The sequence below is a fragment of the Mus caroli genome, chromosome 14 (genome assembly GCF_900094665.2).
Source record: "Mus caroli chromosome 14, CAROLI_EIJ_v1.1, whole genome shotgun sequence".
Lineage (NCBI taxonomy): Eukaryota > Metazoa > Chordata > Mammalia > Rodentia > Muridae > Mus > Mus caroli.
The window spans coordinates 101264473-101288397 of NC_034583.1; the positions used below are offsets into that span (position 1 = coordinate 101264473).

A 23925-nucleotide genomic window follows, 5' to 3' on the forward strand; every position below is an offset into this window, starting at 1 on the left:
ATACACAATAACATTATCTAACATGTAAAATTGTAGAGTATATTTACAATGATGTATATAAAGGAATGAAAACTCATATTTATGATATATATATATATCCACTAATTTCATAGGTGAATAAATTATTTGAGTGACATTAACCAAATATGCCCAGCAAAGTGGAGTTCACAAGTATAGCAGTATTCTATGTTTGCTTTAATTCTGAGAGTAGCATACTAATAAAAAACATATACTTTGAATTATTTTCCTGATAATTGAATCAAAGCAACCACAAATCATGACTCACTTTTCTCAATACAAGTGAGTGTTTAATTTCTCCTTTTAGAGGTCTATAATTGATTTAACTTTTACATTACAACCTTATGAAATAAATGTATTTTAATTTAGATATAAAATGCATTGTAGGAAATTCCTGTTCCTTACTGTCACACAAGTAACATTGGATCTAATTTGGGGAAATCTGAAATCTAGTTTTACAGCTCTTACTCACAAAGAACGATCTAACACAAACTAATGGAATTCCTAATAGCTTTAGATTTTGGTGACGTTGATCAATGCTCATAACATCTCACTGTTATTACTGAAGAATTTTCTCATTTATAATTCTTGTTGGGTAGCATCACAAGGATATGTAATTTTTGTCTAAGCATTTTGATATGCAGAAGGGAAAAAACAACACAGTGCTAAAACAGAGTATTTTAATAAGTATATTTATTGTAAGAATGTCCCCAAAGCATTCATAGGTCACCAATAATAATATAGACAATAGTATACATTTTAAGTCGTGGAAAAATATGTACTCCACTTCAAGGCAGAAGATGGTATTGTAATGTGAGTTTAAAGCTTAATGAGCTGTAACCAGATTATACAACTATCTGTGACATGGACTCCTGACAGGTGCTACTTGACAGCTTATCATGGTATTCCTATGTTCTCAAGCATTCGGACAAGTGTCTTCAGCCTTCTTCACCCAACCTAGCTAAATAGTATTGAACTTATTATTAAGAACCTTAATTCTTGGAATAACTATTTGATCATTAATTTCATTTTTCAGTATCCAGATACTTTTAAATAGTCAATTATGTTTACCTAAATTTTGTGAAAAAAACATGCACACATCATATCACTATTGATCAGTAGAGATCAAACAAGTATATTTGATCATGTGAATGAAAATCTTGGTTTTAATATCACCTGTATATTATCCATTTCTATGTTTCTTAGAAAATAGCCAACAGTCAAAGCAAATAGAAGACTATGCATTAAAAACTGAAGCTCTGCTTTATCCCTGTGGTGGGTTTCCTACTGCAGTCTATTCTAGTCTCTGTCACAGGGTGTCTCAAAAATCCTTTCCCAGCAGAGCAGTTTGTAGGGACATCTAGTGGTGATAGTGTCTGAGCTCCTGTGCCAATGCTTTCGTTTATTTATTTGAACTATACAGGAGAATCTGGAATGTGGGTATAAATGCTCCATGCAAAATTGTTAAACATAGTACAACTATATTCTGATACTTGGAGGTTTGACAAAATTTGTTTTAAATAGAGTACTGTTTAGAATGAAATACTGCAAAACAGAACCTAAAATCCTGTTTCTATTGAGTGGGATTGTGAAGGTGTCCCACACTAATACTCTAAAACAGATATCCTAAGATTTCAGCTTAATAATTGAGACAGTTCACAACCTATCAGACATTATACTGCTTTAATAATCATTACAAATTAGGTTGCTGATAAGACTCAGTATTTTCATACTGAAAGTTTACGGCTATGATTGATATTAACCTGTAAATTTAAATATTCACAATTTTAAAGAATAAAGTTGATTTTACACTTTCAAATAAAGTTCATACATTGTGATGTCAGACTATAGGATAAAGAACTCAATGAAGAGATAGCAAGTGTTACTTTTAAGTGATTTTGAGCCCAGGAGCTGTCATTCCTATGACAGAATATGTAAACTTAATTTTGTTCTAAGATTTTCATCAACTGACATCACAGATTACGTCACTCCTTTCTCCCTTGCAGAGCACCCAAACTTACAGGAATAAACACGGCTTCAAAAAAGTGTTTACGGCTTAGCTAGAATACATATACTCAGCATATTTATATAGAAGAAATATTAAAATCATTAAACTTTCCAAAAGGTTGAAATAATTCACTACCTCTATATAAGCCCTTGAAATTGAACATACATGGATGCTGTGAAGAACTCTTTATAGACAAACACATAAAATACTGCCCCTGGAATCTATTAATATCAATCGCGTGTAATCAGAGTATAACCACAATAAGTTCCCATCAATGAAAACTGAGAGACTTGTATGTATGTTTAAAACATAATTTCAGAATAGAAAAAGTAAAATGCACTTGCATGGCCAAACTGGCCGTCTACGACAGGATGAAGCAAATGAGCAGCCTGCTCTGGGCCCCTAACTCCAAACAGTTTTCCTAGCTCTTTGTGAAGGCTGCAGGCCTTAAATTCTTAAAACGTAAAACACATCCTATGAATATACAGACCTCCTTTAGGGGAGGAAGTTGTCTGGTTTCCTGGTAGAAGCCAGTCATACTTACTATAGAGGTGATCAGCAGTTCAGCAGGTGACTCCTCAAGTAAAGTGTCATCAGACACTGCCTCTATTTCGGTTCTTTCCAGATTTCTAATTCGCTTAGGGTATTCACTTTCTCTCTGCTCAACCACTCCGACATACTTAGAAAAAAGTGATTCTTAAAAAAAAAAAAAAAAAAAAAAAAAAAAAAAAAAAAAAAAAGGTAAAAATAACCCACTCTTTAATCTAGGATGAGCCATTCCCTCCAGGGTCCCTTACTGGAGACAACTCACACTGCCACAAAGACTCTTCCAAAGGGCAGAAGCATTTGGGCAAACGGCTACCGGTAAGAGTCATCTGTCCCTGATCGCCACCAAGCCTAACACTGTCAGGGTTATTTCCAGCCCTTCCTTTCCAAGAAGACGAATGCACACTCCTACGCTCCAGTTGCGCACATGGTCCAAGACTCCTCTGTCTCCACGAATGTGACATCTAAGGGGGTTCTGGCTATGCCTCCAGAGCCCAGGGACGCCTTCGCCCTCGGCTGCCACCTACCGGCCACTGGGCTCCTGCTTCGCCCCGGGCCATCATGTCTGCTGCAGCTTGGCTCGCACCAGCGGCGCGACAATAAACAAGTGCCGCGGACAGGGCCCTGCACCCGCTACCCAGCAGATGTGACTGCCTTCTCAGATCCCATGAGAGAAGACGTGACTTTTTCTTAGTTTCTTTCCTGTTTTTCTTTCTTTCTTTTTCTTTCTTTCTTTTTTTTTCTTTCTTTCTTTTTCTTTTTTTAGAGCGTCCAAGCTGCCAGGACATGCCACAGGCATAGAGCAACGCTGCTCCTACCCCCCTTGGACCCCTCAAAGGATGTCGGAGATAAAGAGTTGCAAATAATGAGGATCGTGCGCCGCATCTGGGGAGGGATAGCAAAAATCCGCTGCAAACCCCGGGAGCGGTGAAGCCGCCAAGAGGATGCGGGAGCCTTTCAAATACTAATTAGGGGCCGCGACTGCAGGTTTGCCTTGGGGGACAGAGGCATCCAGGCTCCGGTGGTCCTGGCGTTTGGGGGAGAAGAGCGCAGCGGAGGAACCGCCGCCGAAGCAGCCCGGGGGCCAGTACCACCTTCTCTCGCCCCCTCACTACCATGTACAGTGTGCGCTGCAAGAAGAAGGCGGGCGATGAACGCACACCCTCGAGCCCCACTCCTTCTGGTTCGTCCTGGGGCGTGCGACCCTGACTAGGGGGGAATGTGGTGAAGACGCCGACCCGGAGAGGCTAGGGGGGAGGGGAGGGCGGCCCGCGCGATCCCAGGCCGGAGGGTGCCAAGAGCCCGAGGCGGCTGGAGGGGGCGGCTGCCATCGCTGGGTCGGAGAAAGTTGCCCCCAGTGCAGATGGGAACAGTAAGTACCAGCCGGGTCAGGGGGTACGGCGAGGGGGCCCTGAGATCTGGGGATCGCGCGTGGGAGCGATGGTGCGAGCGAGCGTGAGTGAGAGCGGGTGCGAGCGAGCGCTCGACTAGGCTGACCAGCACGTTGAGCAGGCGGCGGGGCCGGGCAGCCCGCTCCGCGTCCCCCTCCTCGGTCTCCCCACTTCCCCTCCCCACTGCGCCCTCCCCGCCCTGCCGGCTCAGGCTCCCAGCCTCAGCCGCGAGCTGCCTTTCCAGCGAGTCGCCGGCCGTCCCCTCCCCCACACCCCACACCCCACTACCCGCCCTGGCTACCGCGGAGAGCGCCAGGGAGAGCCCTTCGGGGAGCCCCGGAACCCGCGGTCGCCACCGCGGCGGCGGCCCGGGGCTAGCGGCGCGGCGTCCGGGTGCCGCTTCCCTCTGGCTGCTCAGCCTGCACGGCTGGCAGCCTTCTGTGTCTGCCTAGGCTTCCCAAAATCGGTGCACACCCCAAAGAGGTGTTTTTCTAAAAGGGTCGCTATGATGACTGGCCCCCTGAGATGTGAGACCGGGTAAGTCCGCGGTTTACTTTGCAAAAGAGGTTTTCTGTGTGTGTCTGGGTGGTATGGCGAAGTGGCTTTCTTTCCATCTCTTCCCTCCCCTTCTTCCTCCCTTTACCCTTCCTTTGCTTTGGGGCGGGGTGGGGGAGGGGGAGCCTCGCGTCCTGGAACTCCGGTTGCCTCTGCCCGAGCGGTGGTTCCAGCAGCTGTGCCCGGAGCCACCGGTCGGGCCTGGGTTTGGGTTCCAGCCGGAGCGGTTCCATGCTGCTTAATGCAGGGATACGGCAGGCAGTGATCCAGGCTCTAAATTCTTTGGGCGAGAACAAACACTGCCCCCACCCCCCGTCCCCGCCCTCTATTTTTTTTCTTTTTCTTTTTCTTTTTTTTTTTTTTCTTTTCTTTTTTTAATAAAACGAGAACGTGTGATGCACCCGCGATTTTACATCGGCGCTGCTTTTCCCAGTCAGTCTGTTAGCATTCCCAGCCCATTCAACTTTATTTTCTTAAATCTTCTGTCTCCTTTGATGGCTGGGGGCGTCAGGGGAGGGGGCGAATGGAGAGGAGGTTTGGAAAAGGCTGTTCGACCCTGGCTAACCAGAACTGAATTAAAGTTGTAAACGTTCGAATTTAATACTGGCTGGACACAATTTACAATGGTCTCAGAGATGGGGAAGGAGGTGAATGGGGGCGGGGAAGCACGGCGAGGGAGGGGGAGGGGGTCCAACCCAGCTGAATGGATGTGCACATTTGATCCAGCGGAGAACCCAGATTTCAAGGTAAACGTTTTGCTTTCATACAAGGGTGTTTAAAGCCCAAACCGTCTGCTGTGCTGAGGGGAAGTCTGATATATTAGGGACGTTTCTGTACTGTGGCTCCACCGATTGGTCTCGATCCCTCTGGGTAGCCAAATGTGAATGATTCGTAGCCACTCTTGCACATGTGCGTGCGAATGCAGACGCTCTGAGCCAGGCGGGTTGGTGCGACTTGGTGATCGTGTGCAAGGTTTCCAAGCTTGAACCGCTGCTTCAGAAACCTCCTGACTTTACTTCTGGTTTGAGATTCTCATTAGGTTTCGGTACGGAGGCAGGTATAAGGTTGATCAGATAAAAGGCATAGGTTTTCAGAACCCAACAGTTCTAGCTACACTCCCCAAAGCAACACTAGCACATTAAGCCCATTTACGTACAGCCTTTAAGAGTGCTTCTGTCAACCCAAAGTGATAAGTCAAAAGAATCTCTCCAGTGACAAAAAAGAATGGGGGGGGGGGGGCGGAGGACTACAAAGTGGTCTGTTGGGGAGATACTACTCAGTAAAACACTGACCTGTGACACTTGTCTAGATTTTGTCTCAATCATTCAAGCTTTCTTTTCTATGAGGAAGGAAAATAAGGGAGGAACCATTGGCATTTAAATATATTAAGCAACTTCAAAGATGGAGATGTTGGCAAGGTTCGTTCCAAATCTTGCTCATTCAAAGGGGCTACTTTTGCATGTCATGGCAAACTGACTTGGAGCCCCCGGTAATAAAGCCTTTGCCTCTGGTCCATGATTTACTTGTAGCTGCTTCCGGGTAGGCAGTCGAAATGTCCTCTTTCAACTCACAGTATTCTGAGTTGCTCTGAGATTGCGGATGCCTTTGCTGAGTTCTTTGTAATCCATCGTGCGGAACTGTTACAGTGGTTCAAGATGCGGTTTGGTAGCAGCGTCGCTGGCATGATCAATGAGGAGAAGTGGTCACAGAGCGCTCTAGAAGAAGCGCTGCTAAGTGGCATGGTGCATACAATTAGGGCGTCTGCTGTGCTTAATAGCTGTGGTGAAGTCCACCAGCAAAGCGAAAACGCACCCCCCCACACACACACTCACACCTCCATTCTGAACGACCCGAGGACAACTGGCAATTTAAAAGCTTCTCTTGACTCTCCCTGATGCCTGATCTTGCATCCTTTTGCCTCAGAAAAGTACTCTTTACATTGCTACACTTACTTTTCTTATGGTGGTTTAAAATAGCCCAAAGTATGGTGGCCACACGCTTGTCTGTAAAAACGGGAGACCTTAACAGTAAACTGTTATCAGAAGAGATTTTTGGTAGAAAGCAAGGGGCGGGGAGTAGAGGTGAGATGGAGAATCTTGTTTAAAAAAAAAATAATGCTGTTTTTTTTTTTTCTCCTTAAACTGGTGCCATGAAACTGTACTGACAGCCATTTTATGTATATTTGTGGATTAGTTTTGATAGGAAGAGGCCAGAGAACAGTAACACAGGAATTTATCAGCCTTTAACTCCTAAAGAGCAGAAATTTTGGTGGCATGCTCATTAGAAAATAACATGAGACTTCAAACCAAACTGAATATCCCATTTTGGTAAACTCTGAAGGACATCACTATTCCACTTGGGCAAGGGAAGAGGTGCTATATATGTGTATACACCCTGCTGAATTTCAGACAAAGACTATTGGGAAGGAGAGACTTGCTGATTACCCCCCCCCCTTAAATTTTTTTTGTGTGATACTCTGTTATCTCCTTCTTTCCTCTCTCCCTTGCAGGAGGTAAAATGCACGTTTGCTGCCCCCCAGTAACTTTGGAACAGGACCTTCACAGAAAAATGCATAGCTGGATGCTGCAGACTCTAGCATTTGCTGTAACATCTCTCGTCCTTTCCTGTGCAGAAACCATCGATTATTATGGGGAAATCTGTGACAATGCATGTCCTTGTGAGGAAAAGGACGGCATTTTAACTGTGAGCTGTGAAAACCGGGGCATCATCAGTCTCTCTGAAATTAGCCCTCCCCGTTTCCCCATCTATCACCTCTTGTTGTCTGGAAACCTTCTGAGCCGCCTCTATCCCAATGAGTTTGTTAATTACACAGGGGCTTCAATTTTACATCTGGGTAGCAATGTTATCCAAGACATTGAGACTGGGGCTTTTCATGGGCTGAGGGGTTTGAGGCGACTGCATCTAAACAATAATAAATTGGAACTTCTGCGAGATGATACCTTTCTTGGCTTGGAGAACTTAGAATACCTGCAGGTCGATTACAATTACATCAGTGTCATTGAACCCAATGCTTTTGGGAAACTGCACATGTTGCAGGTGCTTATCCTCAATGACAATCTCTTGTCAGGTTTACCCAACAATCTTTTCCGTTTTGTGCCCTTAACGCACTTGGACTTGAGGGGGAACAGGCTGAAACTTCTGCCCTATGTGGGGCTGTTGCAACACATGGATAAAGTTGTGGAATTACAGCTGGAGGAAAACCCCTGGAATTGCTCCTGTGAACTAATTTCTCTCAAGGATTGGTTGGACAGCATCTCCTACTCAGCCCTTGTGGGCGATGTGGTCTGTGAGACCCCCTTCCGTCTACACGGCAGGGATTTGGATGAGGTATCCAAGCAGGAACTTTGTCCAAGGAAACTCATTTCTGACTACGAGATGAGACCACAGACTCCTTTAAGCACCACGGGGTATCTACATACCACCCCAGCTTCTGTAAACTCTGTGGCCACTTCTTCCTCTGCTGTTTACAAACCCCCCTTGAAGCCTCCTAAGGGGACCCGCCAGCCCAACAAACCCAGAGTGCGCCCCACTTCTAGGCAGCCCTCTAAAGACTTGGGCTACAGTAACTATGGCCCCAGCATAGCCTACCAGACCAAATCCCCGGTGCCTTTGGAGTGTCCTACAGCATGTACTTGCAACCTGCAGATCTCTGATCTGGGTCTCAATGTCAACTGCCAAGAGCGCAAGATCGAGAGCATCGCGGAGCTGCAGCCCAAGCCCTACAATCCCAAGAAAATGTACCTGACAGAGAACTATATCACTGTTGTGCGCAGAACAGACTTCCTGGAAGCCACCGGGCTAGACCTCCTGCACCTGGGTAATAACCGCATCTCCATGATCCAGGACCGGGCCTTTGGGGATCTAGGCAACCTGAGACGCCTCTATCTGAATGGCAACAGGATTGAGAGGCTGAGCCCAGAATTATTCTATGGCCTGCAGAGCCTGCAGTACCTCTTCCTCCAGTACAATCTCATCCGTGAGATCCAGTCTGGGACTTTTGATCCAGTCCCAAACCTCCAGCTGCTATTCTTGAATAACAACCAACTGCAGGCCATGCCTTCCGGTGTCTTCTCTGGCCTGACACTTCTCAGGCTGAACCTGAGGGGTAACAGCTTCACCTCCTTGCCAGTGAGTGGAGTTTTGGATCAGCTGACTTCCCTCATTCAAATAGATCTACATGACAACCCTTGGGATTGTACCTGCGATGTGGTGGGCATGAAGCTGTGGATTGAGCAGCTCAAAGTGGGGGTGTTAGTGGACGAAGTGATCTGTAAGGCACCCAAGAAATTCGCAGAGACCTACATGCGGTCCATCAAGTCTGAACTGCTCTGCCCAGACTACTCTGATGTGGTGGTTTCCACGCCCACGCCCTCTTCCATCCAGGTACCATCCAGGACCAATGCAGCGACTCCAGCTGTGAGGTTGAATAGCACTGGGACCCCCGCAGGCTTAGGAGCTGGGACGGGGGCTTCCTCTGTGCCCTTATCCGTGTTGATCCTCAGTCTGCTGCTGGTTTTCATTATGTCCGTCTTTGTGGCAGCAGGCCTTTTCGTGCTGGTCATGAAACGGAGGAAAAAGAACCAGAGCGACCACACCAGTACCAATAACTCCGACGTGAGCTCTTTCAACATGCAGTACAGCGTGTATGGGGGTGGAGGCGGCGGCGGAGGTGGCCACCCACACGCACACGTGCACCATCGCGGGCCTGCGCTGCCCAAGGTGAAGACTCCCGCGGGCCACGTGTATGAATACATCCCTCACCCCCTGGGCCACATGTGCAAGAACCCCATATACCGGTCTCGAGAAGGCAATTCCGTGGAGGATTACAAAGACCTGCATGAGCTCAAGGTCACTTACAGCAGCAACCACCACCTGCAGCAGCAGCCGCCGCCGCCGCCGCAACAGCCCCAGCAGCAGCCCCCTCCGCAGATGCAGCTGCAGCCTGGGGAGGAGGAGAGGCGGGAAAGCCACCATTTGAGGAGCCCCGCCTACAGCGTCAGCACCATCGAGCCCCGAGAGGACCTACTGTCGCCGGTGCAGGATGCTGATCGCTTTTACAGGGGCATTTTAGAGCCAGACAAACACTGCTCCACCACCCCTGCGGGCAGCAGCCTCCCGGAATACCCTAAGTTCCCATGCAGCCCGGCTGCTTACACTTTCTCCCCAAACTATGACCTGCGACGCCCCCATCAGTATTTGCACCCGGGTGCAGGGGAGAGCAGGCTGCGGGAACCGGTGCTCTACAGCCCTCCGGGTGCTGTCTTTGTAGAACCGAACCGGAACGAGTACCTGGAGTTAAAAGCAAAACTCAATGTTGAGCCGGACTACCTCGAAGTGCTGGAAAAACAGACCACATTTAGTCAGTTCTAAAAAAACAAAGAAACTCTCTTGGAGCTTTTACGTTTAGAACAAGCAAGCAAGCAGACACACTCGGTGAACACATTTGATTAATTGTGTCGTTTCAACATTTAGGGCGAAGTGCCTTGGCACGGGATTCTCAGCTTCGGTGGAAGCTAACCGAAAGGGTGTGCAATTTCCTTTTAATTTTACACGCGGGAAACATTTGTGTAAACTAGGCACATCACTTTCTCTTCTTGTCTGTGGGGGAAGACAGAAGGGCTTTCTGGAGGGCGATTTGCATCAAGAGTGACTTGAAACAGGTTGTGGTCCCTTTGGCAGAGCTCTGAAGTTCTGAGGAGGGTGCTGGTGGAAGCAGCTTAGATTCTTCTCATCCTTTTGCTCCTCTTCCCACACTCTTCTCCTTAGAGCATTGGTTGAGAGATTAGCACACCCCAACATTAATAGGAAGTTTGTTCTCTCTCACTTCTTCTCCCACCCCTCCCACCTTCCCCCCTCAATCCTTTCCTTTGTTTTTAAAGGATGTGTTTGTATGCATTCTGGACGTCTGAATTTAAAAAAAAATCTTGTGATCCAGAAAGGCTCACTCTAGATGTGGACAAATCATTAAAATTACAGAGCTATATGATCCATAATTGATTAGTCAAAATAACTTATTGATGAAATATACAAATATTTTATTGTAGCACCTATTTTTATATGCACATTTAGCATTCCTCTTTCCTTCACTATTTAGCCTATGATTTTCACAGAGGCGTCGTTGCACTGGATTCGCTGCGTTCCCAAAACTAGAGTGATATCAGAAAGGCCTATTAAATATTTAAAGACGTGGAGAATTAATGGTGAAAGTCTTTAAAAGTACATACCACCCATCCAATGGGACCTGAAATTAGAAAGAAAGAAAGAAAGAAAAAAAAGCAAAACAAAACAAAAAACACAAGAAACTAAAAAATGAAGCTGTTTGTATCCCAGTATATAAAAGGAGAAAAGATGGGGCAATGAATTGGTTTGTTCCATGGGGAAATGTGTATACGTTTTTGGTTGTATCAGAGAAGTTTGAAAAATATTTTTATTAGTGAACCAAAATGATGTATTGATTTGACTACTATTGTAGCCGATTTTTTGATTGTGTAACCAAACCCAGTTGCATTTGTACAGATCCACGTGCATTTGCACTTCAGAAGACCAAATGATGGGCTGTACAAGTCTCTGTATGATGTCTTTATCCCTCTGGGCAGATGCTAATGACAAACAGGATCTCTGTAAGACAGAACTACTATTGTTACAGTCTCATATGTATCCCAGCACATGTAATTTTTTAAATAGTTTCTGAATAAACACTTGATAACTATGTCAACTTTGAGGGATTTAAGTTATGATTCCTTGAGATTGTGGAACCATCCTTATTCACACTTTAGGAACTAGTAGCAATTTTCGTCCTAGTAAGAATAAGTTACTCCAAATTATAAAAATTTCAATGTACGTACGCTCATGTATACACATACATAGAATTTACTCCTTTATTGGGTCAACAAATTATGATTTTTTGAATGTCACTGAATATGTTTGATAATGATATTTTAATTGTATGTTTCCTCACTGGAGTGTGATTCTAGTACATGCATGGATCATGGTAAGTAATACGTTAATTCTCATTCTTCTTACGCAGTTTTATATTTGCCCAATCCAAGCTGTATTTGCAGCCTGAAGGCTTTCATATCTTAACTTGTGTGAAATTGTTCATCAATTTAGAGGGATACCTTATCTAAAGATAATGGATGTCATAAATGTTTGGGATGTTTGTGGGTATGAGCTGAGCACCTCTGACAAAAGGCTTTCCCATGAATTTATAGGCACATTTACCCAGAGGAAGTGTTTGACTCAATCTGAAACTCAGAAAACACCTAGCACTTCATTGCTACTGTGGTTTCTCTGCATGGGGTCACCTAGAAAGTGGGCTATAGCAAGGGCTGGTTATGAACTTCCTGTTTAAGGAACAATGGCCATGGCATTCTGCCACAAAGAGGCAGCATTCACCCGTGAGTAAATTGACAGTAACTACTCCAATTCAGATTGAAATGGTAGACACAGTTTTCCTGAAGAATTATAAAAAAAAAAAAAAATGAAATAACTCCAATGCTACTTTCACCAAGAGCAGGGAGCTATCCACTCTCCACGTTGGCTCTCCCAAGTTATGTTCCCAAAGGAGAAAAAGAATAAGCTTAGTAGAGCTACACTATTATCATGGAAATAAAACCTTATCTCAGATTCTTCATCTACCTCCTTTACTTTAGATTCAAGGATTACAAGCAAACAAAAAAACAACAGTATTTCACATTAGTGTGATTGAGAATTCTTCTTTACAGACTGTTATTTTTTCCCTCTTGGAGAGTGCTACTGTCACTTTCCCACTCTTTTATTTTTACATTCAATTATGATAGTATTTTATAAATGATAAAATGCTGATGCTGTTTAGAAACAAGCCTCCATGAAACAAGTCTTTTTATCTTAAAGTCATAAATAATCAACATCAAGACATATGGCTGAACAATACAATTTCCAAAGAAAATTTATTAACATGTTTTCATTTAACTTTTTTTCAAAATCAGCACTAATCCCTATGATCTCCTTTGATAATTCTCTTTCTTTTATTTTTGCTATACTGCAACCTGAGGTTTTTAGAGTACTGTATTTTATAAAACAGAAAAGTTGAAAATCATGTGGATTTTTAACAAAGGTTACTTTAAAATCTGTTAACGTTTCCCAATTAAGAGGTTAAAATAGATGAATCTTCAATTTGTTAGGTTGAAAAAAAAATTGTTCAGAATCATATTGCCAAGAATACATGGAAATTATCTTTCTCCTTACATATGCTTCAAACAATACATTGCCATGAATAATAGAAGCTTAAATTTGTACATTTGTGTATTTTGTTTTTGATGTCTAATCTTTATCCGGATACTTTATTAAATTACATGTGTAGTGGTATGTGATTGGGTTATGGGACCCTGCAGATACTCCCCATCAAAATTTGGAGACCAGTCTGCTTTGCTTCAGTCACCAAGTAAAATTTGGATGCAAGTTAGGCTTACATTTTGTGATTATTCTTTTAAATATCATGCATAATCTAATGTAAATATCCTTTTAGGTATATATAAATATTATTTTTATTTTTTCTGCTTATAATGTGAAAACTTCAGTGGTCTTAGATAAGTCTTTCCCATAATTTGCATACTGATAAAAAGTCACTCATTGAATTATTATTATAGGTATTTTCACTTAAATATTGTCATCAGTGTGTGAAACAAAACTTCATACATCTTCAAGGGATCTTCATGCCTATTCTACAAATGTCGTCACATCTACATATGTCACTTCTGTTTCCCATATAATTTTTTCTTAACCACAATCTGGGAAATCATACTTGGAGACAGAAAATGCACACATACATGGAAACAGTGACCTAAGATTTTCACCTTACACAGTGATGGTATTCTTGATAATCAGTTGTAGTTTTGGCAAGGAACTCAGATTATTACATGTTATTTTCTTTCCTTATTCAGTTATGATTTTTCTTCTCCTTACCTCTCGGCCTCTTTCATTTCCTCTCTTATTTTATTTACTTATTTATTTATGTATGACTTTTTGTAGTTATTGTTGTTGTCCGGTACAGAAAGGGATTGAGTAAAAATTATTTAGTTCTTGTCTGAAATGCCAAAACTGGCCATTCAATGTTTCTTGTTTCCCAGATCACAGACCCACATATTACAGAAAATAGCAGCAGAACCCAAATAGAAGTTGAATTCGGCTTGAAGCACGTTCTGATACTTTTTAGATAAGTCAAAGTTATAATATTTGCTGATGTAAAAAAAGTTGTTGCAACTATATTTTTTTCAGCATAAAATTTTAATGTACTGAAGTCAAGCTGGAAATAGTGAAAGAACTCCTTTAAATATGGTAATCCAGGCACATTTAATTACTTGACTTTAAAAGGGAAAAAGTGTTATAAATGTGTTAAATAACTTTAATCCAATTAAGTGTTTACATTTATTTCTAGAAGGATGTAAGGATTTCCAGCATTTTGCAATGCAGAATCATGACAGTTTCAGTAAATTAGCTAGATAGTTATGTGCCTAAAGTAATTTAATTTGTATATCTAATATCTTATATTTATTTATATTCTCTTGAACAAATTCATCTTCCCCTAATTTTAAATGAATGCTAATGTCTTCCTGCAACTGCAGTGCCCATATAATATGTCCATGAGAGTATGTCACCATGTATGACATGAAACAGCAGATGGGCTATGAATCATTGCATATTCAATTTTCCTGTACTGCTCCTTTGGAATTTCAAATTAAAAGTTTATATTTTGTGCATTGAAGAATGTTAGATTGGAAAGAGAGTAATGTGATGTAATATGTACAAGAGACTAATGCTTTTTCTTCTTCTCTTGTTTTCATCAGACCATTTGGCTCAAAAGTCACAGATCAAATATACCTAACGGTAACTATACTGATATTAAAATGAATAATTTTATATACATTTCTAAGGAGAGTAACATTTAATTTAAGAATTTAGAGTGGTGTAGGTTATTTCTTATAAAGACGTTGAAGACCAAAATACAGATATTTAACTGAAAATCAATGTAATACAAATGTTGTCATTAGACTTTCTACAATTCTGAGAAAATAAAAACATATCAATATATTGCATGTTGTGAAGTATGTCAGACCTAATTCTACTAAATATCAGAACGCCGTTTACTGTAAGAGGGTTTATCATGAAACTATGTTAAAATAAAATTGTCTAATGATTTGTAGTTGAGTAATAATCAGTAAACCTGAGCAAATATTGTATATTTCTAGTGTAAATATACAGATATGTGGGTAAAACTTAGATGTATTTGTAAAACTTGAAGTTTTGAACCAGTATTTGATGGATATTTTCAATTTAAAATGTTCATAGAAGGAGCCATGGCTCACTTAAAGCTCATGGGAATAAGGATGCTTTGAACAAAGTGTGGGCATTTTGTTCATTGTCAGAAATATTTTAACACATCAAGTTATTTCAGTTCAATTTATATTTATTGTAATAACTCCTTATCAAATCAAATTTATAATCATACATCTATGTACAAGAATTAGTGGTTTAGAAAATGAATATTTTTAACTTTTGCTTATAAATAATTTTTACTATCAATGACAATTTCTAGTGTTCTCAAGTTATATACTTTAAAAGACAATTTTGTATAGTTCATTACAACGAAGCTTCATATTGATACCAAACTTGCTGTATCATTGCAGTGTGGTAATTGTGCATTTTAATAAAATTCAAAAGATAGCATTAACCCCAATTTAATTGTTTAGCAATATGTTCCTCAAATACCATATTGTTTTGATCGGGAAATTTTACACATAGGAGCAGTCACCTTGTCTCACTGTATCTTTTATCTGTTTATCTTTTGCAAGCTCTGTAACCAAGATTAGATAGACACATGGAAACACTATCATTGTTGTTATTAATTCTTGCAATGAGAATCATTCTCTGCCTCCCATTTTTAACAAAAGAAGTTGGTATATCTTTCTAATTAACTAATTAATTTCAGTCATATTAATTCAACCTCCTTGTGTTCGAAGAAAATACAAGTCATTCCATTCCATGCTGATTAAATAGGAAGCTAGCAAGGCAGTGTGAAAAGCGGGATGTGGCTTTTAAATTGTCACTAGAGGCTTGTCACTCACTGATGATCACCATGTATGCATGGCATCTTCAACAAGTAAAAGCTGTTGTTAATGCATTCATATGACACACTTGCTTTAATATATAGACCCACTGTGCTTTATCATATACTCCATCATACTTTAATAAACAGTAATTAATGCAATGGGAGACCTACAAGCTAAGTTAATAAAAATCTGGGGTTTATTTCACCAGAACAAACTAATTTGTTTTTCTAGACAAACTGGAATTGGATTTGCTTCTCTTCTGGACTAGTGCAGTATCTCCCATAGACTCTTAACCTAGCAATTTAACATAATATTACATTATCTGTTAAGCTATAAGAGTATTTGAATTTCAAACATCTTTAAATAAAATCTGCCCCTGTGATATAGAATGTATGTAGCAAAGTTATGGATTTGGAGGTCTTGCTCTGTGGCTTGTCAGAATACATTGACTAGGTATATGAAGAATTATTAGGTATGTGGAAGAATTATTAGGCTTATAATTAGACATCCAAATTAAATGTAAAGAAAAATGAGAATATCTCTATGCTAAAACATTGATACTATGCCAGAAATACGTGAGTGTCAAGGTTAATCTATTAAAAATTACTTGGAGTCTACCAAGATGAAACATAATTTAGGTTATTTGGTGGCATGGTTGGGCTACTACATACTCACATCATCCTAAGAAAAGCTGCAGTAGTTATTTGGAGTTAATTTTTATTGCCATAGAAAATGATTATTACAGCATGTACTGTTTGCTTCTTGTGAAATGTTCAAGTTTTGATTGCTCAAAGAGAGAGTACTAAAGGCCAGCTCAACAAAAACCAACAAAACAAAACAAAACCAAAAACAGAAAAGCCCTCAAATATCAGTTGAAATAACAATGTCTTTGAGAATGAAAGAGATAACTAGGCAAACTTATTTTTTTATAATTAGACTGCAATTAAAAATATGATTCAGAAGTGCCAAGAATGATGCCAATGTATTTGGACATAATAATAGTGCATTAAACACATAATTTGATTAAGCTTATTTTGCTTATAACTTACTTTGATTTGGTTGTATACCTCCCAAAATATCAAATACTGTGATGAAACCCACCAGCTCTTCATGGGTTCCTGTTTTAAAAGTTTTTCTCTAAGAATATAAAATTAGCATATAATGTATGATATTTTAAAAATCTACTTCTATTACTTTTCAGGCAAAAATATGTTTATTATGTAAGTGTACTCTGGATATGATATTTCTTTTTCTTATCAACTTGAATCATATGATTACAATTGCTCCTTTCCTTGAATGTGAACTAAGCTGTACCACAAATAATAATATTATATTTACAATTCTTTAATATTATGTCAAGCCACACGATAATCAATGGCTAAGATGTATAGTTATGATTCTAGAATTCAGAATTTTCCCCCTCTGGTGTGTCTTTTGCAACATTGGTAAAAAGCCCTAACTAATTTAATTTTTAAAAAGGAAAATAATCAAATCAGTTATGTCAGTTGTGATCCTAATTTAGGGGCAATAATTGATTATCACTGGTCCTGGAATGATTCTTCTATATATGGCATGATAATATTTGTGGATGAAATTGTCTTTATTTACTGCAGTATGTAGGCATATTTATTTTAAAAGTTACTTCACAGTGCAATTTCAATTAAGTGTCCATTTCTATATAGTTTAAAATGATAACTTACTTGCAAAAAAATTTCAGTGCATTTTTTTAATTTTAAATACAAACCTGCACAGTAAAATGTCATTTTGAACTTTTAGCATAATTTAAATCTACATTTTCATTATTTCTTTTAAAAATGAGTGTGCATTTAAAATAGATGATGATTTTTTTTTCATTCTTAGTTTGTTTGCATTTAAAATATTTGGGAAATGTATTTCAGGTGACTTCCATCATTGTGATTTCAATTCAAATAATAATGACCAAAAATTAAAAAAAAAAAAAACCAAAAACCTCTTGCATTTTTGTAGAATGAAGTCAAAGATACAATAAATATATTATACAGTATTTCCTATTTTAATGTCCAAAGGTAGATAAATACTCTTCCATAATGACTACTAATCGGTAGGAGTGTATTCCAGGTTTTATTTTGAAAAATTGCATTATCATAATAATGCTGAAAAAAGACCTCACTAGTTTTAAATATTGTAGCTAGTGTTATTTCCTCATCTTAATTACAATCTCATATATTTCTCCAATGCCTTTAGAATCCCTACAGAATTTTACAGAGGGCTTTAATAATTAGAATTTTGGGCAGTAACTATGGCAAATATATTGCAGGTATAATAATTAAATTATTGCCTAATTTATTACGGAATAGAATCATGTGCTACAAAGTAATGGCCTTGAAGATTCTAGAGTTGTTGCAAGTTAACTCATTAATAAAAAAGTATTAGTGGATATTTACTTGTACTATCTTATACAAAAATTGTGGCTTTATTTTACGTAAGAATTCACTGATTTTCATGTAGAACACATAACTTTTCTTTCTGATTAAATAATCCAGAATCATCTAACTATATGGGAATGCTACTCTTACTGCCACATTTAGTATATATTATTAAAAAAGGACAGTAAAGGAAAGTGTTTTAATTGGGTTGGGTGTATCTGTCACTGGATCACCTTCCTGTGTCTTGCACTTACCTGGCTGGCAATCAAAAGTAAGCAAATGCTTGGTGAGAGATACCTGCAGAACAAATGCTCAGTGAGAGATATCTGCAGAGCAAATGCTCAGTGAGAGATATCTGCAGAACAAATGCTCAGTGAGAGATATCTGCAGAACAAATGCTCAGTGAGAGATATTTGCAGAACAAATGCTCAGTGAGAGATATCTGCAGAACAAATGCTCAGTGAGAGATATCTGCAGAGCAGTTGGATTCCGTGAGTATCAGATACTTCCTGAGTTACCCACCTCAGAATCAATCTCAGGGTCAGAGACATTACTAATAGCATTAAGTTAGAATTGAGCTTGTTTGAACCAGAATAATAGAAGTCCTGTTATTTTCTAGCAAAATTGAGGTCCTGGGATTAATCCTCAGCACTCCCCACAATCAATGTACTCCCAACACACATTGAGAGAGACAGAGACACAGAAACAGAGATACAGAGACAGAGAGACAGACAGACACAGACAGACAGAGAGAGGCACGCAGAGACAGAGAGGCACACAGAGTAAATAGACATAGATAATTTATAGAAAACACTGGAAACAATATTAATGAATTTTAAATAGATTGTAAGTTAGGGAATGTTTCAAATTTGCCTCTATTTTTATCCACTTGAAAAAGGTAAAGGAAATGGAAATAAAAATAAGGTATACAGACCTAAATTACTCTTTCTAGTCTTGTCATTATTTACTTTTGTTCATTACTGTAATTTCTGTTTTGCCATGACATTATTATTATCTTAATGGTAGGAACATGTTGCAGCAGAGAAGCTGGCGAAGCAAGGGAAATTTTTGGCATTGTCAGCATATTGTGCTCCTGGTGTTTTGAGTCTGGTGAGGTGTTTATCTATTTAGAAATCCTTTCTGGACAGTGTGTATTGCCCATGGCTATGATAAAATCAGTTCATCTTTTTAATGAGAATGTTACCTCCAGGGAAAAAGCAGTTCAGAAGGAATAGTACGTTCCTCAGGGCAGTTGTTGCACAGGGACATTTTTTTTTTCCCTTGGACTGACTGCATGCATATTTCAGTGAGGAATGTTAATATTTTAAAATATTGCATTTTGTTACAATGCTCCATGACGACAGAAAAGAGTATTTTGGAGAATATATACTGTTATATTTTTCCCAATTATTTTACATAGGTTGGTCATCATTCATGAAACTTTGGTGAGAATTTCAGGTAACTCCATATTTAAAGAAAATAGAATTATTTACATGTGACTTACATGCATGATTAAACTACAGAAAACAGGGAAATTTATTAAATAGAAGTGTTTGAATTTCATAATGAATTATAAACAGCACTATATGTCATTGAGCTATTTTTTAAATGAGCATTGTTTTGTTATTTTTTCTGTGCAAACTTTCTTAATTTTGACATTCAGGAGCAATTGAATAATGAAGTAATTTTTGCTGTCATCCCTTAAAAGGTTTTGGGAATTTGTGATTTGAGTATGAACTATAGTTTCCTGTAACATCCTCTCCTGCTTCAGCAGGACACTAAGGTTACTACATTTCAAAATTTGGTCAACTCTTTTAACCGCTATAAAGAATATTGGAAAACTAAATTTAAAGCTTTTGTTTTGAATACTCCTTTTGTTAATGTTTATAAACTTTTGTTACTGCCTAAAAGCATCAGCTATATACACAACTCTAACACACTGAAATGGGATGCTGTTGCACTGTTGTGGAAATTCCTATAAAAAGTTACTTCATTTCGTAAAAAGGTATTATCACTAACATTACCAAAATATTTCAATAGAAATCTCAAAGGAAAATAAAAAAAATACATTACATGTAATGAACAAAAGTCAAGCAGGTTCCAAAATTAGTACAACAAATGCAAATTAGACTTTTATATTTAAGAAAGATATTTTTATTATCTCTTCTCTTAGTATCAAATTAATTTCCTATTCTTATCATTTGTACAATTTAATTTTTTATTGCTGTTGTAAAAGATAAAAATTTATTTGCTATTTGAAATAAAATATAACTTGATTATTATTTAAGTCCTGCACTTGTTTATAGAACTGAATTGCATATATTCAGAAATAAAATCAACTTATCTTAGAAATGAATTTCACAAATTAAAAAAATCAACCATTTGTGTTGTGTGGAGTCAACATCTTTAAGAGAAAATTACTTAATCTTCTATCAAATACATGTATTTTATTTACCAAGTAGATCCATGAATAATTTTGAGCTGCAGACTTCTTTTGGACTTCTTTTTCAGGGGGAAGGAATTTATATACATAATTTTTTGGTAGCTGAAGTTATAATTTCAGTTTTGACAATAAAAGAAAAGATAGCATTAGGAAATAGTGGAAAATGCCATGCTATACTGAATCATAAAGTTCTCTGAATACTTTTGTGAGGCAGCTTTATCTTGAAAGACAATTCTGTAAGTAGATTCACAAATTTAATATTTTGCTTAATGATGAATAAATATAGTCAATGTTTTTATTGTTAGATATCTATTTAAGAATGTTATAACATGTGTCAGATTGAACCCACTACTATGTTATAAGTAATACTAAAGACAGCATACCTTCAAAAATGTCAAAAGGAGACAATCATAAGGAGGTGATATTTAAACTGATGAGAAAAGTAATTTCTGAGGTATGGTGCAACCTATGTCTGTTTCTATAGACTTTTTTTAAAAATGAGGATTGTATTAGTAGTTTGAATGTTCATACTCTCAGATATCCACTAATTTTAACAAAGTTTGAAATAAAAATTAATTTTAAGATAGCTTATATTAGAGTAATACAGCAAATACTAAAATCAAAGATTAAGAAGTATTTTTGCACATCTTTGAATGCCACTACAGAAATTTTCTAAATATAATAATGCAAACAAGTTTGTTTCATTTACTTTTGTCTCAATTTTCACTACTGAGTAAGATTAATTCAAAGTCGAGAATATTTCTGTGAATCAAAAAATGTCTGATGCAGATGAAACGGCGTGAGTAAGATATTCAGAGTGTAGATATAAGAAAACAAGGACAATTTTAAAATAATGTACCTTAAGTTAGCTTTAAAGAATTACACATTTAATACCTATCAGGCAGTTAATGATCAGAATATAAAATTTGCATTAAAAATTTAAATACTTAGTTCTATTGTACTGTAAAATTTTAGCAGTCGTATAAATTTTTATGCTGAAATATGGGATGTGCTAGATTAAATTACATCTGGAGGAAATTTCCTCAGCGAAGTCACATTACTGCTACGCTTTTCCTCTAGAAGTCATTCTGTGTTTAAAGCCCAAAGTATAGCCTTCCACCTGACCTGGACCCTATTGCATTGCCTGCATGGGTACCACAAAGGAAAGAGCAATGATGTAAATTAATGTAGTTTCTTTCACCAAGTACTTATTGAATCAGAACACATATGCATATGTGAAGAATTCTGTCTTTTTCTATTGAGCATGTTAGTGTTTTATAACTGAAATGATAGAATTTCAGAATTCATTCACTATTTGAGGCTTGGAGTAGAGTATTTTCTCCGGTTTTGTGTACCCCAATATATATAAAATATTGTTACAAAATTGTCTATCCATGAATTATTCATATGAGTTATTTTTGTTATTAGACTAAGAATGTTTTATAATATATTGTTATAATACCCGTGTCTATAATTTTTACAATTCATAAATTTTAACACATTTGCTTCCGTTTTAAGTTATTTCTTTTATATTCTTAATATAATACTACATCTATTTCCTTGCAATATTTTGCCAATGAGTGATCCACATAGAATTTGACATTTAAACCACACAGAATACAGTAATTCTGTGTATATTTATGTGGAGAAATCAAGATATTATACAGCATGTATCTTTGTATATGGTGCTGATATATAATTTCATGAAATGTTGTATTATATATAGTATTACTGTTTAAGTTTTTAACCTAACTTTGAGATCTGTTTCTTTTAAATATTTAAATTATTATACTTGTTATATTTGTGAGAGTCACTGGAACTCCTAACACATAGGCAAACAGACGTAGCAAGTGACACAGCGCCACATCATTAGAAGTATTGTACTTTTTGGCCTTGATTATAATTTGAAGTTTATCCCTCTAGGAACCTAAAACACTGACTAACCATTTGTTCATTCTGTTGGTTCAGAAAAGCGCTACTCTTATGTGGGAACCTCTTAGACCAAGGTATTTTTGAGGTTAAAAATTTAATTGTAATCCTTCAAATAATTATAGTCTGTGTGAAAATAATAGTAAGAAAGATGCCAGGAGAGCAAATTTAGCCCCGGATTGAACATTTTTAGAGTAAGACCTTGCACATGAAATGGAGTGGAACAATCCGACTGGTTGTGGAAACGAAGCACTGAAGACAAAGACTCATTTCTTTGTTCATTACATTTGCAACTTTTGTTAGAAAAACATTAAAAATTGTGGTGATGAGAAATTTTGAAGATGTGTACAAAACAATAATTAGAAGGATGTTTTAACCAAATACATATATGTAAGTAGTATAAATTAGGTCCATTAAAAGGAAAACTTACATGTATTCCCCTCAATTTTACTACAAAGAAAATCAAAATAGGACTATGTTTATGATTCCCCCTTGTTTCCATAAATTAAAACAAATTTAATCAGAAATTACTCTGTTTTAGAAATCAGTAAATTAGAAATTGCATTACTTTTCTTTCTATTGCTGTGATCAAGATGAACAAAAGCCATAGGAAAAGTAGTATTTCTACTTACAGCTTACAATCTATCCATCAGGAAAGAAAATCAGGCAGGAACTGAAGCTTACAAATCCGGACGATTTGCCCAAGGATGGCACTGCCCACAATGGGCTGGATTCTCCACATCAATTATTAGTCAAGAAAATTCTGTAGTATAAGCTTGTGTATACTCGGGTGAGGTATTTTCTCAGTTGAAGTTTCGACATACATATAGCTCTATCTTGTGTCAAGGAGAGAAAAACCTAACCAGTAAGACAATTATATATATATATATATATATATATATATATATATATATATATATATGTGTGTGTGTGTGTGTGTATGCATATATAAATATATGTGTACATGTTATATATATGTATATATATATTTACACACATTAACATACACACAAATTTGACTGATATAAAATTGGGAATCCTATACTTAGATGCTATAAACATTTGATCTCATGTCATGTACTGCTAAATGTTTTTTATTTCCACTTTATTGATATAATTTTTTAATGGAACATCTGTTCAAATGAGCAAATGACAATATATATTAAATGTACCTTTAAATACTGACTCAAATAAGATACACCCAAATGTGTAACTCTTGTATAATTATGAGATTCTATTCTGAATAAAATAGATTCTGTGCTTATTCATTTTATTTTAAAAGTAACTTAAATCGGAAGTGCTTTTAGTGTTAGAAATAGAAGCTTGAAAAGGGCAGCTTAAACAGGTCATAAGATAATATAGAATAATGTTTTGATAAGATATCTCATATTTTTTCAATTTTTTTTTAAAGATTTATTTATTTGTTATATGTAAGTACACTGTAGCTGTCTTCAGACACTCCAGAAGAGGGCGCCAGATCTCGTTACAGATGGTTGTGAGCCACCATGTGGTTGCTGGGATT

The 23925-nt window shown here is 37.9% G+C and overlaps 1 protein-coding gene and 1 long non-coding RNA gene across 5 annotated transcripts in view; one reads left to right on the plus strand and one right to left on the minus strand.

Moving 5' to 3' along the window:
• The window catches only part of LOC115029220, a 90901-nt gene extending 88211 nt beyond the window's left edge, over window positions 1–2690 (minus strand). Inside the window, exon 1 of the long non-coding RNA XR_003834779.1 lies at window positions 2571–2690. This is a non-coding gene — a long non-coding RNA (uncharacterized LOC115029220). The remainder of the gene's footprint in view (window positions 1–2570) is intronic.
• A 164-nt stretch (window positions 2691–2854) lies between these two features.
• On the plus strand, window positions 2855–11248 carry Slitrk5 (SLIT and NTRK like family member 5). Of its 4 annotated transcripts, none has more exons than XM_021182416.2 (2): window positions 2855–3944; window positions 7028–11248. In XM_021182416.2, exon 2 carries the CDS (start codon window positions 7036–7038, stop codon window positions 9907–9909), a length of 2874 nt encoding a protein of 957 aa, XP_021038075.1. In that variant the 5' UTR covers window positions 2855–3944; window positions 7028–7035; the 3' UTR covers window positions 9910–11248. The 4 variants fall into 4 exon arrangements, with proteins under 4 accessions (XP_021038075.1, XP_029325206.1, XP_029325207.1 ...); XM_029469346.1 differs by having other exon boundaries at window positions 2855–3755; XM_029469347.1 differs by lacking the exon at window positions 2855–3944 and adding an exon at window positions 4257–4500.
• The last annotated feature ends 12677 nt before the right edge of the window (window positions 11249–23925 follow it).